Raw genomic sequence first — 17622 nt, 5'->3', positions numbered from 1 at the left:
CACCTATATAATGGAAACAGAAAACACCAGAAAACATTTATAAGTACATGCGGCATGGCAATATAAATACTTGTATCCTTTACACGTTTCTCATTAACAGCATTAATATTAATATTTTGAGCCCATGCCACTCATCTCTATTTTGACCAGCAGGTGTCGCCAACGTGTGTGGTGTTTCGAACTGCTTCAAAAAACTGAATCAATTTCAAAGCAATTGGATATGCGGTCTATCGCTAATTTTGCCCTTCATGGCATCTCACCTGTTTAAATGACATTAATCTTTAAAGTTCTGCATAAATAAGGATGTGACAGGTGAATTGCAGCTGCTGTCACTCTAGGCTGGTCCTAATTTTATTAGGTTTGCCACGGATATTAAGTCCCCTTTCAAGACCTTTGACAGTATATGACAAAGTCTTTGAATTCAAAAGCTCAAAAAAAAAAAAAACATTTAAAAAACTTAATTCTGTAGTAAAGCATATTTGATTGTATTGTATGTTTTGTAAATAGGGCTTAGGCATCGTGACGTCATACTTGGCGTGGCGGCCATGTTGATTGCCTCCTTTACTGCTACTCGGACTACTGCGCTCTGTTTACATACATACTTCCTCTCAGTCTTGTGTCTTAATTTGATTAATTTGGCCTCATTATTTCAACCATGGTATACCGTTGCTGTATTAATAATTAAGTAACACTTTACATTAAAAATGACAGATAAGGACAACACTTCATTATGTTTTATTCTATGTAGGAAACCACGCATTAACCTCAACCCCTCAGTATGTGTATACATGACATATAAATGACATTTATTTATACGACAGTGAAGTATAACATCTGAATATTAATTTATATAGCTTAAGTCAACATTGAACATTGAAAATAAGGAAAATATCCCGGTTTACTCGCTGAAAATACAGGAAAATTTCAACATGTATCTTTCTGCTGCTATCCCTCTGCTGACAGCAAAAATTCGTACTACAAAACTGCTGCGTTAACCAAGTGAGTTGTGAAGCTAGGTCATACGTGACTTTGCTTACAGATTGGCATGATATCATGCTCTCACAACAACCACGCTGTTATCTTAAAAAGGCTCTTTATTCACTCTTTTTTTTCATATGGATCCAAACCGTTAATAGTTCCGATTTTTTCCACATACCAGTCCCTGGCTTTCCTATTTAACGTATCACAGTAAATTCCACATCCTTTTTGGGATTGTAACATCTTTTTTCCTGCTTTTCATTCTCTCAACTCTGCTGCTTCTTCTCGTTCAACTTGCTGTATGTTTACATTTGCGAGGCCATCAACGTGGCCACCACGTCCCAGAATGCAACGCGGCGCCTAAGCCCTATTGTGATGTCCGTCTACCCCTGTTACCTGTTTATTGTTGTTTTATAATTGCTGTTTTTTCAACTATTTGCAACAATATTTTTTTTTTTTAAAGGCTGGTTTGGTCTCCGCAACCAGGAACCAGAGCCAGCTCATTTCAGTTTCACCCATGTTTCGCCTTTTTACCATTTTCGGTTATCTGTGCGATGACGCTATGTCAAGATGATGACGGCATGCTTCACCAGCTCTGGGCTTCAAAAATACTCTTCATAAACTTAAGGTGACGTCACAGGCACTACGTCCATATTTCATAGCCTATTTGGCCATCTCTCAAATGGAAGGCTGCATCCTTCTGAGGTCGTAAATAGGCTGCATAAGCCCCGGGGCGGATCCGTAACGAAACCTCTCCAAAGTCTGCAGCTCCGGTCTGGATCTGTTGCCGATCCGCCCTGGAGCTTATTGCTATTAGGGATACGTCATAAAGACCGTCTTATTTCAGAATATTAATAATTATTATTAACTATTATACTCAGTTAATGTTAAATTGTTGTAATGACTTGTGAATGTAATGCTCAGTTAACTGAAATAAACCAGGCTTGATGACGCAGCCTGCATATGCGCCCTCCGGAGGATGCAGCCTTTTGTTTGAGAAACTTTAACCTATGTGACAAATAATACTACCTCACATCAGCATTATTATAGGCTTAATTTATATTTTGTTTATGTTCAATCAAGGATTGAATAATTGGTTTTGATTTTCAGTACTTGAAGTTTCACAAATCCACCTTTCTTATTTAGCTCAGTGGTACTTTGATCATGCACATACTGGTGTGAATAATGTCTGATGCATGTCAAGCCATCTGGGAATCACACTTATACTCTAAGGGGCGGTTTCCCAGACAGGGATTAGACTAGTCCTAAACTAAAATAAATGTAAAAGCTGTTCAAACTGAAAACAACTTGCACCGACATATCTTAAAATACATCAGTGCCCTTTGTTTGGCCTCAAAATGCACACAAGTAATGTTTTTAGTTAGGCATGTTTGTTAAACTAATTATATTTCCTAATTAAACTAAGGTCTAGTCCTGGCTTAAGCTAATCCCTGTCCGGGAAACCACCCCTATTTGTTCCATATTCACACCTATTTAGTTTTAAATGTGTTTTGGCTGTTTCCGTTATAGATGCCTGAATCTACATAATAGTCCTTGGGCTTTTTCTCTTCAGTTCCCTGAAAATACACTGTGTGGTATAATACATGATGTTTTTCATTGTAAGTGAACTGACATAAATTGTTTTGAGCTTTCCTGCTGATAAGTGGAACAGAGTTCTTGTTCTAATGTTTTTTTGTTTTATTTTTCCCAACACTATGCCATGCAAGCTTTTATTAAATTCTGTGTTGTGGTGTGACAGAAGAAAGGTCATCTTCATTTTCTTGAATTCAGCATCCACCAGCATTAGACAATGTATTCAGTAAATAAGGTTGTTTCAAAACAAAACAAAGAGGTGTAAATATCTATTTATTTTAAGACTGACGGCAGAACCCTATTCATGAATATCAGCTGACGTCACTCACATCTCAAACTTGTCTTCCGCCATTTTGAGTACCTGAAGTGGTCGCAGAAGAACTAGAAGCTATGCCTTCAATATGTTGTGAGCATCAAAATCGCTATTTTTACAACACTAAGAAGGCTCGACACAACATGATACCTGATAGTACACATGCGTCTTTGGAGACGTCTATTTGATGTCTGCGTTTACATCTGCAAAACGTATTATTTAGATTGTTTGCTCATCCGCAATACATCTCTGAGACGTTTCCTAAATGTCTGTCATACATATTGAAGAAGTCTGCAAGATGTTTTTGATTTAGATTAAAGCAGCTCTTTTTAAGACCTTTATCAGATGTTTTTACACACCAGATGAATTCCAGATACATCTTACAGACGTACGTGTGCTATCTGGGATATTCAAAGTATCACCTGGGTCTCTACACGTGAACTCGAGCATTGAGAACATTGTTTGTGTACACAGAGTTTACTAAAAAAAAGGTTTTGAACAACTGACTTTGGTTGTTTCTGGTGTCCGCTCGCCGCCATCTTGCCAGTCAAGATGTATCGATCTCTGAATGCGATGTAAGGAGAGAGGAGAGTAAAGATGGATAGCTCCTAAAGCATAGTTCCATATAAATGCATGGATTATTGTGAAAAACAATATTGACCTTGAAAAAGGAGCCTCATATGAGATTCATTCACTCACATTCGGAGATTGATTCTTTATGTCTGGCAAAGATGGCTAGCGGACACCAAAACAACCAAAGTCAGTTGTTCCAAACCTTTCTTTTTAGTAAACTCTGTGTACACAAACAATGTTCTCAATGCTCGCGTTCATGTGTAGAGATCCAGGTGATACTTTGAGCAAAGTTTCATGTTGTGTCGCGCCTTCTTAGTGTTGTTAAAATAGTGGTAGTTCGGTAGCAGCGAACAGCAGCTGGAAGAACGCATCAGGAATCAGATAGGGATCGCACCCTAAGGATGATATCTTTTGACAGTCAAGGTGCGAAATGTTTTCTTTCGTAGCAATTTACTGTTTCCGTACGAATCATAGACAGTAAAAGATAAGAAATCTGTAAATCGTAGCAAGGTAGCTTATGCTTGTCAGTAGCCTACTGGTACTCGGTAGGTACTCAAAATGTCGGAAAAAGAGCAGATGACGTAAAAGGTCACATGACTGATATTCATGAATACAGGTGACCAGGGGGCGTATTACAGAAACTTTCTATCTTAGGTCTTAACTTAAGATATGATGTGTTAAGTTAAGATTTTTCACAAATTCATATTACAGAAGCAAATCTTAAATTGATTTAGGATTCTCATCTTATTTCACCAAATCTTATCTCATCTCTAGTTAGGAAATCCCAAATCGCTTAATCATGTTCGGCTATCAACTGTCATGTCTGTTACCAAGCAACCAGCAGCTGCTGCTACAGTAAACAAAAGAATTGTCCTTTTAATTTCAATGGGCCAGAAAAATACATTTCATTAAATTCATAGTAATCATAGTCTGTGTTTTTGTATTAGTGTTTTAGCACATCATCTATCAGTAACCATTCAATTTAAACATTTAGCAAATGTGACTAACAAAAATTAAAAAAAATATTCTTCCTAAGTGCTAGGATACTATTGTACATTTCAACATTTAATAGAGACATGACAAGAAATAGATGCTGAGTCAAGTGTGTACTGTATTCACTATAATCCCATCAAGTGTTCACGGATAAGATAACTGTTTTTTAATAATGAGGGATGACAGAAATTGAAAGATCGCTCCAGTAGTGAGAAACATTGTGATTATGTGAATGTGTGAAGGTAAAAAACATTCAAAGAGTAATCCAAACACAAACATTGATGTTTTTCATTCTCCACTTTGTTAAAAATGTAATGTCATTCTCCCGCAGCTCTATCATAATGTGATTGTTTCAGCTGGCTCTCATTAAAGTTTTAAGTTAGGACACCTGTGAGGTTACCCTAAAGTTAAGACCGTTTTTAGGATGTTTTGTCAAGTTAGGATGCTTCTGTAATACCACTTTCCTATCTGCAGTTAAGATAAGATAATGCATTTAGGAACATCATTCTGTAATAGCTTTTGTCTTAAATGAGGTCCTAACTGAAATTACCATGGTTACCAAACAGTTAAGATAAGATTTTAAAGTTAGGACTTTTCTGTAATACGCCCCCAGGGCTATATTCATAAACTTTTATTTTTAAGCTATATACGTTATTAAACATTTTATATACTGAAGTTTTTGCTTTATTAAAAAAACTGTTAAATATTTCTTATTAATAATAATAAGAAAATTTATAAATATATTGTAGATTTTGTGTTCCAGCATAGTTCACATGAACAATATAGTTTGTGGTGACAGAGTATACCAGCATTTTCAATGAATACATAGAAAGATATGCTCCCCACAAAAACAAACATAAACTTCAATATCCAGTGTCATTTGTAATATATTAAAAAGCATTTTTTTTCTGCTGCCTATTTACATAGTATAGAGTATGTATATATATATATATATATATATATATATATATATATATATATATATATATATAGCTGGAATCCAAATACATGGCACTTCTCCATCCATAAAAACAAATGTATAACTAAACGATAGCTATGTTGACAAACAGATCCATCGGTTTATAACCCACAATGCTTTAAAACCACAGATAGAGCCAAGTGTTTTCATTTTTTTATTTAATTTAGAACACAGTAAATACAAGCTTTTGTTTCAAAATGCTTCTTCATTTTCTACTGTTTTCTTATTTGTATGTTTTTGAACAGAAGCAGGATTTACCTGTTAATAGAAAGCTCTTGGTGCAATCATCAACAGGACACATATAAAAATATAAAGAAACGCAGATACTAGCGTTTAACTTGACATTTCAGCTTTTAAGAGATGCACCACATTAAACTTTACAGGTCCCAGGAAAAGAAACATTTTCATATATTTTGCAACCAATAAGTTGGTAACACATACAAAAACATATCATTCAAGACCGAAAATATCTTGGAGCAATGCATATAAATCACAACACACCAGGGGTAAAAAACATCTGACATGGCAACTGGGAAATCAATTTAGAAATTGATTCATACAGCACTGTGAACTCCAATAGACGTTCTTACACATGCACAACACATGGATGAACACTTACCCTCTCACACTAACATCATACATGATCCAACAGCAACAAAGAGATTAAATCCATCACAAATAAAAGCAGAAATACATTCAGTTCTCATTTTGTACTTCAAAGCAAAAAAGCATCACCACCGTATCTTACAAGAATGATACAAATAGTTCAGACAAAAAAATATGACATCGCCATAGGACAAACATCAATGACAAAACTTGACACATTTTTCTTGTGCTTTAAAATGTATATGTCAATAAATCAAACATTTTATAAAATTTTCTCAAGGCTCAATATCTGTCAAGATGAAGATTTTTAATACATCAACAGATTTAACCCAGTCTATATACCCTAGTTTGCATACATGACCAATATGGGGGCATTTTTTCATTAATTATTGTCAGCCCCAAAAAAACGAAACTTCAATACAAAAACTTAAACCTGAGTCTCGACCACATATTACATACGGTCAGAATAGGCATAACATTACAAAAGCAACTCAACTGGCTGGAAGAGGGCCTGTATGCTAGAGAGAGAGAGAGAGAGAGAGAGAGAGAGAGAGAGAGAGAGAGAGAGAGAGAGAGAGAGAGAGAGAGAGAGAGAGAGAGAGAGAGAGAGAGAGAGAGAGAGAGAGAGAGAGAGAGAGAGAGAGAGAGAGAGAGAGATCCATATTTCAAAAAATTGTAAACTTGATAAGCAGTGGCAGCTTTTCAAGGGTGTGGCTCGTCAATTCAAAATATGTGTTCGGCGAGTCATGTAAACTTATGTGGATCATGCGTGATCTCAAAAATACGAACCTGCTGCAGACGCTTCGAAGGTGTTTATGATAAAAGAAACCCTCGCGTTTGCCAGATACTCACTTAATCTCATGTGTAATCATAGTTTAGTGTTAAGTGAATGTCTTGTGAGTTTTTCGTAAATGTGAGTGTCTCTTTATCATAAATCTTTTCGACGCGTGTGCAGCAGGCAGGTATTTTGACAAGACACATGATGCACATGGTTCCATGATGCAACAAACACATATTTTGAAATGACGAGCAACACACATGACACTCCGAAAACATATTTTGAATTTGCGTCCCTCGGAAGAGAAGTCACCAGCTGCCACGGTTTATAATCAAGTAAGAGGAATTTTCACACATTTTAATGCAGTGTTGCCTGAGAATTACTCATGCAAGGATTTATTTGATTTTCATTTTATTTTTAGTATTATAAACAAACAAACAAGCAAACATGTTCAGTAAACAAAATATAACCCAAATTAAAATGATGCAATAGAGGCAATAAAAACATATGTACATTATTACAAAAAGATGTCAAGTAATAGCCAGTGGCGGCTCGTGACTGCTCATCTGAGGGGCGCAAATTCAAAATGTGTGTTTGGAGTGTCATGTGTGTTGCTTATGTTTTCAAAATATGTGTTTGTTGCGTCATGTGAACCATGTGCATCACGTGTTTTGTTAAAATAAGTGCCTGCTGCACACGTGTCAAAACCGTTTATGATAAAAGAGACCCTCACGTTTACAAAATACACACAAGAAACTCTGATTACACATGAGATTATGCGAGTATCTGGCAAATGCGAGTGTCTCTTTTATCATAAACTCTTTCTACACGTCTGCAGCAGACACTTATTGTTTTGGCAAAACACGTGATGCACAAAGGATCACTCGCACGCAGAACACATATTTTGAAATTACAAACCACACACACGACGGGCTACATACATGTTGCGACGAACTTCGCATCGAGCTCCCTCGAAAAAATAAGTCACCGGCCGCCACTGGTAATAGCCCATTAGATTTCGAACGTAAAATATAAGTATATAATACTTGATATTGTGTGCTTTAAGTCAATTCAAACCATTCTACAATCATTAAGGCATGTTCTCCTATAGCAGTCAAACCATTTCTTTCTTGAAAAATATCTACCTATATGCATCCTGACCATGTTATCATGGTTTTTGCACTAAAATAAAAAAGAATAAATGACAGCCTTGGGTGTAGTAAATGATAAATCAGGAAGTTGTGAAATGAGAGAGTTTAGTGCCTGAAAAGTGCTAATAGAAACAAAAGTATGTACTGTAGTATGTGTTGTAAATGTACTTTTCCCCGCAGTAGTTATTTTGTCTAGAACAAAGCACTCACATACCTCATATGGTAATTTAGTCTTGCCGCAATAGTTAGCCTGTCTGGAACCGAGCTGAATTAAACCACTATAATGTATGACACTTGCATTACATGCGAACGGCCCTTACGCTAATAGAATTCTGTTTTTGTCTCCCTGTCTCGTCCTCGACCCCGAGGACAATGAGACAAACAGACCCAGTTCCTGTTGCTGTGAAGGTCAACGCACCACTGATCTACTGGCTGTCCTTCAACGTGATGCCCAGCCGATGCGCGACCAACGACCACCGGCTGAACCATTTTAATCCGCTTACCCGCTTCCTATCCCTACCGTGTCTATATATACATATATATATATACATATATATATATATATATATATATATATATATATATATATATATATATATATATATATATATATATAAATATTAATCTCTCCCTAGGGTTTTTTGTCCTTCTATGATTTTTTCCCAGTGGGTTTTCTCCTAGGGGTTTTTTTAGTCCCAGGGAAAGTCAGCCAACTTTGGCTTAACTTAGCACTTTACTGTATACGTGACATTATTAATACGCTCGCTTACAAGGTTTATCCATAGCCGCTTTATTCTACTTCTTATACTATGTATTGATTTACAGTGTTCTCCTCTACATCTACTCATGTAAAGCTGCAACAATTGACAATTGTGAAAAGCGCTATATAAATAAAATTGAATTGAATTGAATTGTTGTGCTTCCTTAGGATTGCTGGATAGCGTTGACCTTGGCTAAGCGTCCAAGTAGAGGAAGCGCTCTGAGTTCTGCACGAAAGTTGTGATTGAGCCATGAGTAAATGAAGGGGTTATAGCAGGTAGAGCTCATGGCCAACCAGTGAAAGGTAAAGTACACGGCATTATTGGCTTGGATCATATTACTTGACAGCAGCACCACATAACAATTTAGTGGGAACCAGCAGACCGCAAACACGGCCACCACTGCGATTAGCATCTTTAAGGTCGTCTTCTTCCTCCTGCGAAGGGCAGCCGATTGAGCCAGCGTGACATCACCCACGGCATTTCTGAACCAAACCTTTTTGGCAACCACAAGGTAAGATATGGAGATTATTGCTACAGGCAAGACGTAGAGAAGGATAAACGTGGTGAGATCCAGATACTTCCAGAAGAGATCAGAGGGGTGTGGAAAGTTAGGCAGACATACCAGCCGTACCCTTTTATTGCTAAAAAAAGACAAAACGAAAAATCTTTTAGCGTGACATTTGTCATGGAACAAAAAACAAGCATATTTTTCTTCATTTTATGCATTGTAAAAAAATCTTAATGTGGACATGCTTCCATTCAAATTTGGAATATGGCATTTACAAAGCTTTTAACAAGAAGGAATAATCAGAGGTGTTAAAGGGTGAAGGATTAAATACAACAAGAGGCTTCACTGGGTGAAATGGTTTTCTGATCTATTTTATGCTGTTAACTTTCTCTATTCAGGCACAATTGAAACACTTCAAATGAAGGTAGGAAGAGTTCATACAAAAATTCAAAGCGAATCAGTGTCTGGTAGATTGCATGAGGTAGAGAGAAGCAGGACCCCATCACCCAGATAACCCCGATCCAGGCCACTCCCTTAACCCGAGACATCCTCTTTCTCATCGGGTGCATCACCACCTGATAGACAACAGCGTTATCACTTGAGACTGCACATTGATCACTCAAAATGTTTTCTTTAATAAGAAGTCTTTATGAGAGATTATAAATGACTCATGAACACAGTGGTGTTGAATTAGTTGAATTAGTTATTTAACTTATGATTATATCTTAATGAATGTGTTTGAATAAGTGTGAAAGTGTATATGAGTAGGTGTGTGTACGAGTATGTGGAGTGTACTGTATACTTACCTGATATCTGTCAATAGCGATGGCAACCAGTGTGAGGGCAGAGACATGAACAGAGCAATACTGTGCAAAGCGGCTCACATGGCACATTGCCTTCCCAAACACCCATGTTCTGTGTACAAAGCGCACCTAAACACAGAATTAGGTTAATTATATGTAAACAAATGCACTACAGATTAAACTTTATTAACACTTAATAGTTCACCCAAAATGATTTTTTCACCCCCCTGTTAAATCTGTATGAATTGCTTTTTTCTGATGAACACAAAAAATATATTTTGATAAATGATGGTAAGCACACATCTTATTGTAACCATTGACTTTCATAGTAGAAAAACAAATATTCCGGAATTATTGTGATAAATAATGGTGAGTAGGGGAGAGTGGGGTAAGTTGTCACAGGTAAATATTCTCTATTCAACAATATACTACTCCGTAATGAGATAAGATATGAAAATGTAATGAATACAACATATATGTCCAAGACTTCCTTCTTTCATCTGGTATGATCCATTGTGATTTATGGTGCTCAGTAAATGTTAGACATTATGTTAAGTTTAACTTAACCCGCTCTCCCCTACACTGTACCTATTGAATTCCATATTATTTTTTCCCACTATTGAAGTCAATGGATACAATCAGATGTTTGCTTACCATCAAAATATCTCATTTTGTGTTTATCAGAAGAAAGAAATTCATACATGTTTAGAACAACATGAGAAATGATGACAGAATGTTTGGGTGAACTATCCCTTTAAAGACTTTTCTAAAGAGATAGACTTTTAATGTGGTGTATTTATATGTTCTCCCACATATGGTATTTCCCTTAGGAAAAATTAACCATTGCTTTATTATAGATTATTTAGATTAATTACATTTGTATTACAACAGTTTTACTATAAATACAATGGCTAAACTATGGTTATTGTGGTAAGACTATTTGTGGTTACAAATATCATACTGTGGTCCTGTAGTAAAACCCTTTATTATTTTCATAAGGGATTTTTCTTGCATGGTATTTGCAGAACCATGATATTTGTGGTTTAACTACTAATACAAATATCGATCAGGCAAAAAAAAAAAAAAAAATCATGGTTAATACACTTTTACCAAACTAAAATCATGGAGAAACCCCAGTGCAAATTGTTTTAAACTTAAAAAAATCTATGTCACAATAGACTAATTTATTGAAATGGCGCTGAAATTTTATGTAAATAAAATCTTAATATTACTAACAATGACAATTCTATAATATATATTCTTTTCCTTTTATTCTTCGGTAAATAAGAAAATCTTGTGAAACTCACCAGTGTAAAAGGCGTGTTGAGAACAGTTATAAGAATGTCAGCAATGGCTAAATTCATAATAAAAAAACTTGTGACTGAGTGCATTCGTTTATTCTTAATAACAACGTGACAAACCACCAAGTTTCCAAAGAGTGAGATGACGATAATAACGGAGTACGCGACGATAAGCAGCGCTCTGATTGTCGGTCTGTGTGAATCAGACTCATAACTCGCTCCTCTGTCATATATCTCGTCCACTGAGAAATTAAAAAACGAAGAGTAATTTTCCAAGATAAAAAACTTAAAGAATAAATCCACGGAGATGTTTTTGAAAGTCATTGTGACGAGATCTCCCCAAGGTAGTTGGCTCAATCCTCCGTTGGACACAGATTTGAGAAGTGAAACAAATCAGGAGATGGTCACATTTACCGGACCCCAGGCATCATCATAATCGCCGCCTTCACTCAACGCGCTGCTTACGCTTGCTTGCAGAAATACAATCCGCGCGCATTGCACTTGTAACATCCATGCGCTCACACGTACTTTTAACAAAATTTCGTCACGTAAGGCACTGGTTTTGCAACACCCAATCGGAATCAATTCATTGTCTACATTGCCAAATCTAACATAGGCTGGCAGCATATGACAGAAAGACTGGCTGTGTAGGAGAGAAAGCAGGTGGTGGCTGTTTACAGTATATGAGGCGTGCTGTTAATATCGCACAGTCTGCTAGTTGTCTTCTTTTCAGCGAGTCCATTGGTTGCATATTTTAAGCAGCTTTGTTAAATTTGCTCAGAAAAGTCCAAAAGAGTGACTTACAAGGGGGACAGACTAGTTTACTTTAGAGGAAAATGTTCTGTTTACACAACAAGAGGCTACCTTAATCTTTTCTTTTCAGTTAACATTATCCATAAGTGACTTTGTACAGAACTGTGCAAAAGTCTCAGGTCACCACCAGCTTTGTCGTATTAGCAGTTTTTATGACTACAGTGCCTTTTTTTTTTTTTTTTGCTTAAAATACAACCAGAAAATACTTAGAGGAGACTGAAGTCCAGAAGGTTCTGACATAATCTTATGGCATATAATAGCATGTGAGTAACACAAAAATAATAATAAAAAATAAAAGCAGTTTTGGCAATTAGCAAGCTGGCTGGAAGTCACAGTATGAAAGCAATGTAGTTAATTAATTAACCATTTGAAAGAGGAAACATGAATTACACAGATCACAGATTACAATGTACTGATGAAAACTTTTTGGGAAATGTTAATGTTTAGTATTGCTACTAAAGAAAATAAAAAAGAGTGGAAAAAGAATACTATTAAAAAAGAAAATTGTGTAATTTTCCATATTCATGGTTGTTTGTTGGTTCATTCATTTTCATCATGTATGATACTGCATCATTTTTTTTTAATCCATTTTGGGTTATCTCTAATTCATGCTACTGTGAAGAAATTATGGTAGTTTACCTGGAACAGTGATCCTTAATTCATACATTGATTTTAGTAACAAGACAATGGGTCTCATTCACAGATGTTTTCAGGAACAAATCGTGATTCAACAAAATTTCTTCAAAATGTATGCAAAAATTCAAGAAAACTTAAAACCACTCGTACGCAATAATCACGTACGCTATAATAATTTTATATTATAATATTTTCTGTATTATATATTATTATACATGATCTATATTATTTTTATATACATTATATTATACATCATAATAGCCTAGTTATTTTTTCTACACATATAAAGAAGATGCACGCACATATTGTGAATTAGGCGGAACGTTTTCATGAGAAGTTCAAGTGTGCGTAAATACGAAAACGTATTAGTGAATGAGACCCAATGTCTCGGTTACATATGTAAGCCTTGTTCCTTGAAGGAAGGGAACGGAGACATCACGTCGTGACCGACATTTTGCCAACTCGCTGGAGAGACCTATCTGGTTCTAAAAACTTACAAATAGCCCATGAATGTTGGCATACGATATTTGCATCTGCCGGCTCATGTAAAAACAAGAGGAAGGTGCAATGCATAATCAACTCTTTTCGCTGAGAAAGCCAAGCATCTGTTGCCCGGCTGACTTAGCAATGGTACAGCAAGCTGTGGCGACGAAACGGTTTAGATTTTAATCCCACAGATATTACACATAGGAACCGCATGTAGAGGTCGCTCATATGGACGCCAGGCCTTAACACAAGTTTTTAAAAATTCAGCAGATGAAAAGGCTGTCAGCAAATGCTACGTCTGGCTGCCAAGGGCGTTGGAGAAGTACAAAATTCTACTTTTCTTTAAAAAAGGATTTAAGGCACTAAATTAGCACTATAATTACGCTGCAAGCTAAAACACGAGCCGGGGCTCGCAGTGTTTCCAACGGTTTGAGGTAAGAACACCTAGTAAACGTGTTAGGTGTCGCCCAGCCCGCAGCTCTACAAATGTCTGTCAGCAAGGAACTGCAAGCCAATGCCCAAGAGGATACTCCTTGTGGATTGTGCCATCAAGTTAAATGGGCACGGTGCCCCTTGCATCCGATAGGCAAGGGCAATAGTGTCCACTATCCAGTGGGACATCCTCTGCTTGGAGACGCTGCTGTCCTCTGTAACAGACAAAGAGCTGGTCTGAGGTCCTAAAGCTTTGTGTTCAGTCTATGCACGTACGGGACAGAACAAAGCTAAGGCTGGGTCTGCCTCTTCCGGGGGCAGCACTTGCAGGCTCACCACCTGATCTCTGAAAGGAGGGGTGGGAACCATGGGCATGTAGCCCAAAAAGGAGCACGCTGGAGAGCTTTCAGCAACATGGCCAAGTCCCATACGGGAATAGAGGGAGGGCAAGGTGGATTTATTCTCCTTGCTCCTCTAAGGAACCTAATGGTGAGCGGACATAGCAGCAATGTACACTTTGATGGTGGAGGGGGACAGCTTCCTCTCCTGTTGCTGCTAAAGGAAAAAAAGCACGACGTTGATCGGGCATCTGGGGGGGTCCTCTTGAAGGGAGGAACACCAGTCCACAAACAGGTTTCATTTCAGCGCATAAACACATCTCGTGGATGGTGCCTAAGCTGAGGCGATGGTATTAACTACCTCTTGAGGTGCCATATTGTTCCGGGAACCATGGGCCAATATGGAGCCACCAGCAGGATGTGCTCCTCATCCTCTCTGACTTTGGACAGTGTCGATGCAGGCTCACTGGGGGACACGCATACTTGCGAAGAACCTGGCCTGCTGTGTGCCAGTGCATCTGAACCGAGTGTTTCCCCTGTCAGAGAGTGGCAGTGGGTCATCTCTGGGGAGACAAACGGGTCTACCTGTGCTCCGCCAAAAGGTCTCCAGATCAGGTGGACCATGTGGGGTTGGAGTCACCACCGACCAGGTCACGCTGCTCGTAAGAGGGCGTCGGCCGCTACATTGAGCAAACCCAGAATGTGGACAGTGAAGGGACCTCAGATGCTTCGAACTCCACAAGAGGAGGTTGAAGGCGAGTTGTGACATGTGATAAGAGCGCAGACCACATTCGCGGTTTATATACACAACTGTCGCAGACTTGTCTGTGTGGACTAGGACATCTTGTCTCGAATCTCGCTTTTGAGGCAGTCGAGTACAATATATACGTTCCACAACTCAAGGCAGTTGATGCGTTTTTGCGTCAACTTTTTGAACAACATCTTGTAGAGTGCAAGGTTCGAAAAGCGCAAATCCAAGATCAGTCGTAATCCACTGCTTTTTCAGATACTATGAAGAAAGGGCTGTAAAACCCAAACCTCATATCGGCTAGAGAGACTGATACTATCACTAAAATATGTGTTCGCAGTGTCATGAGTGTTGCTCGTCGTTTTTTAAAATATGTGTTCATTGCGTCATGTGAACCATGTGCACCATGTGTCTTGTCATGTGTCTTGATGATGAAAAAGACGCTTACGTTCACAAAATACTCGCAAGCCACACGCATGACATGTTGTGATAAGTTTCAGATTTTGCACCCTCGAAAAAGAAGTCACCGGTCGCCACAAATTCCTGAATGTGGTTTAGCAAATGTGGATTGTGTTTTGGGGAACAACACCACTTCTGTTGCCTAAATGCGCGCGCAGGCTATTTGATCAAGTGAGCTGCATGGTCTATTATCGCAATATACAGTAAAGTGCTGTTTTAGTGTTTGAGAACCCCTTGAACAGTTCAGAGTTTCTGTTGTTAAGAGTAAAAAAAAAACATGAAAATGGAAACAGTGTGCAAAAGTAATATTTCCCTACTTGTCAGTGAACTACGGCTCTGTGTAGTAAATGTCGCTCCATCTGAAAGCAGCTGATGGCGAGTTACTACTAATCAAGGAACCGCCATTACTGACGTGATGCGGGTTACAATCGCATGCGATTAATCGTGCAGCCCTATCCTAGACTAAAATAAATGTAAGAGCTGTAAAAACTGCACTGACATATCTTAAAATTAGGGCCGGGACTTTAACGCGTTAATTAAGATTAATTAATTACACAAAAAATAACGCGTTAAACATTTTAACGCATTTTAATCGCACTTATTAACGGAGTCATTCGTAAATGCTGCAGACCCTGTTTTAGTTCGAGAACTCCGGAGTTGTGCTGCAGTTTAAATAAAAGTAGACGGAACCTAAACGAACAGCTGATTTTAACGGGACAACGCATCAGTTTCAAAGTAAAAATTATTTATTCTGGTAAATGGAGGTTTGCAACGGAGGTTTTGCCCAATAAACATCTACCAACAAACTACAGATTATTTTAACATGTATCCTAATGTCTGTTATATGTTAATGTTTGAGTATTGCTGGGTTTAAATATTGTTGTAATGTTGTTTTGTTTCAATTTAATTAGCTTATTGCGAGTTTAATTTAAGTTTTGTTTGCTACTTTAAAATGAATTTCGTTTCAAATAATTTGTCTACTAATTATAAACAATGTTTTGTTGTTAGGTTTTGTGAATATAAATTAAAAAGAACATTAAAAGCAACACCGTGCATCTCATTGATGCATATGCTACCGAATGCCAAAACATGCAATGAGTAGCCTATATCACTTAAAAATCAGCTTGGCAGTCCCCAGAAATTACATTTACACGCGCATTTAGAGCATATAGCAGCACGTTTGATTTGCGGTGTGCTTAAGACTTTCAAAAATCAACTTCATATTAATTTTAATAGGCTACTTTGACGGAGGACACGCACAGAGAATAGCGACGGCAGGTAAAGGAAAAAAGTTAAATGGTGTTTTTCTGACGAATAGAGTCAGTTTGTAAGAACATTTTTAAATGGACTATAAGATCATCAATATGAACTCTGAACAATGAACTATTATAAACATAACAGCAAGAAAACCTGAAGAGGATCTTGCAACATTAAAGAAACAAGCATTTATGTAGGCTAAAGCTATATATCACCTCTTATTTTTTAATTTTGTTAAGTTTCAATGGTAAGACTAAAAGCGCGTACATTACGCAGCGCTTTTCACATCTGAATCCCACTTAAGAAAACTATAAACGATGTGCAACTTAAAAATGTGCATAATATATTTTTTATATTTTAATTTTAATATAGGCTATATAGTATATTATGTTTTGTTGTTTTTATACGTGAGGTGGGGGATCCGCGCAAATAGGTACCGGAACACAGACAGTCAAAACAACACATTAGTGTTGATTCTGGGACAACAAACTGCGTCATCCTGGAATCCACCCATCTCTGTGTTATTATTGAAACAACACATTTTGTGTTACTTTTAACACAACATGTTTTATACTTGAACACAAAATCAACACAAAATGACACATAATGTCTTAAAATTACACATAATGTGTTAAAAGCTTACCGCACAATGATGTGTATAAAATTAACACATCATTTCTAAGAGTGTATACTAAAAATCCATGTAAAAAATTACTTCTTAATGTTCTCAGGTCAAATATTTATATGTGATTAAAATGCGATTAATTTAGATTAATTAATTACAAAGCCTCTAATTAATTAGATTAATTTTTTAATCGAGTCCCGGCCCTACTTAAAATACATCAGTGCCCTTTGTTTTGCCTCAAAACGCACACAAGTAATGTTTTAGTAAGGCATGTTAATAATTAAACTAAGGCCTAGTCCTGGCTTAAGCTCCCCGTAGAGCATGTTGTTGCACACATTAAAAGACTTTTGTCTCTGCAGAATGTAGGCTCGGCTTTGGCCCCATTTAAGTTTACTGTCAGATCCCCAGATTCGTGGGTAGTCCATTATCTCCACATCACAGTCATGTATACAGACAAGTAAAGTTGGGCCTTTATCTCCTAAAGTCAGTTG

At 37.3% G+C, this 17622-nt stretch overlaps 1 protein-coding gene across 1 annotated transcript; it reads right to left on the bottom strand.

The window, feature by feature from the left end:
- Window positions 1-8882: 8882 nt before the first annotated feature.
- Window positions 8883-11873, bottom strand: gpr83 (G protein-coupled receptor 83). Its single transcript, XM_073814857.1, has 4 exons — window positions 11344-11873; window positions 10040-10165; window positions 9675-9808; window positions 8883-9366 (listed from the first exon to the last, which is right to left on the bottom strand). Exons 1-4 carry the CDS (start codon window positions 11659-11661, stop codon window positions 8889-8891), a joined length of 1056 nt encoding a protein of 351 aa, XP_073670958.1. The 5' UTR covers window positions 11662-11873; the 3' UTR covers window positions 8883-8888.
- Between the last annotated feature and the right edge of the window lie 5749 nt (window positions 11874-17622).

Source organism: Paramisgurnus dabryanus, chromosome 5 (genome assembly GCF_030506205.2).
Source record: "Paramisgurnus dabryanus chromosome 5, PD_genome_1.1, whole genome shotgun sequence".
Lineage (NCBI taxonomy): Eukaryota > Metazoa > Chordata > Actinopteri > Cypriniformes > Cobitidae > Paramisgurnus > Paramisgurnus dabryanus.
Note: the sequence above shows the minus strand (reverse complement) of the source record. Positions and strands in the feature narration are given on the sequence as shown.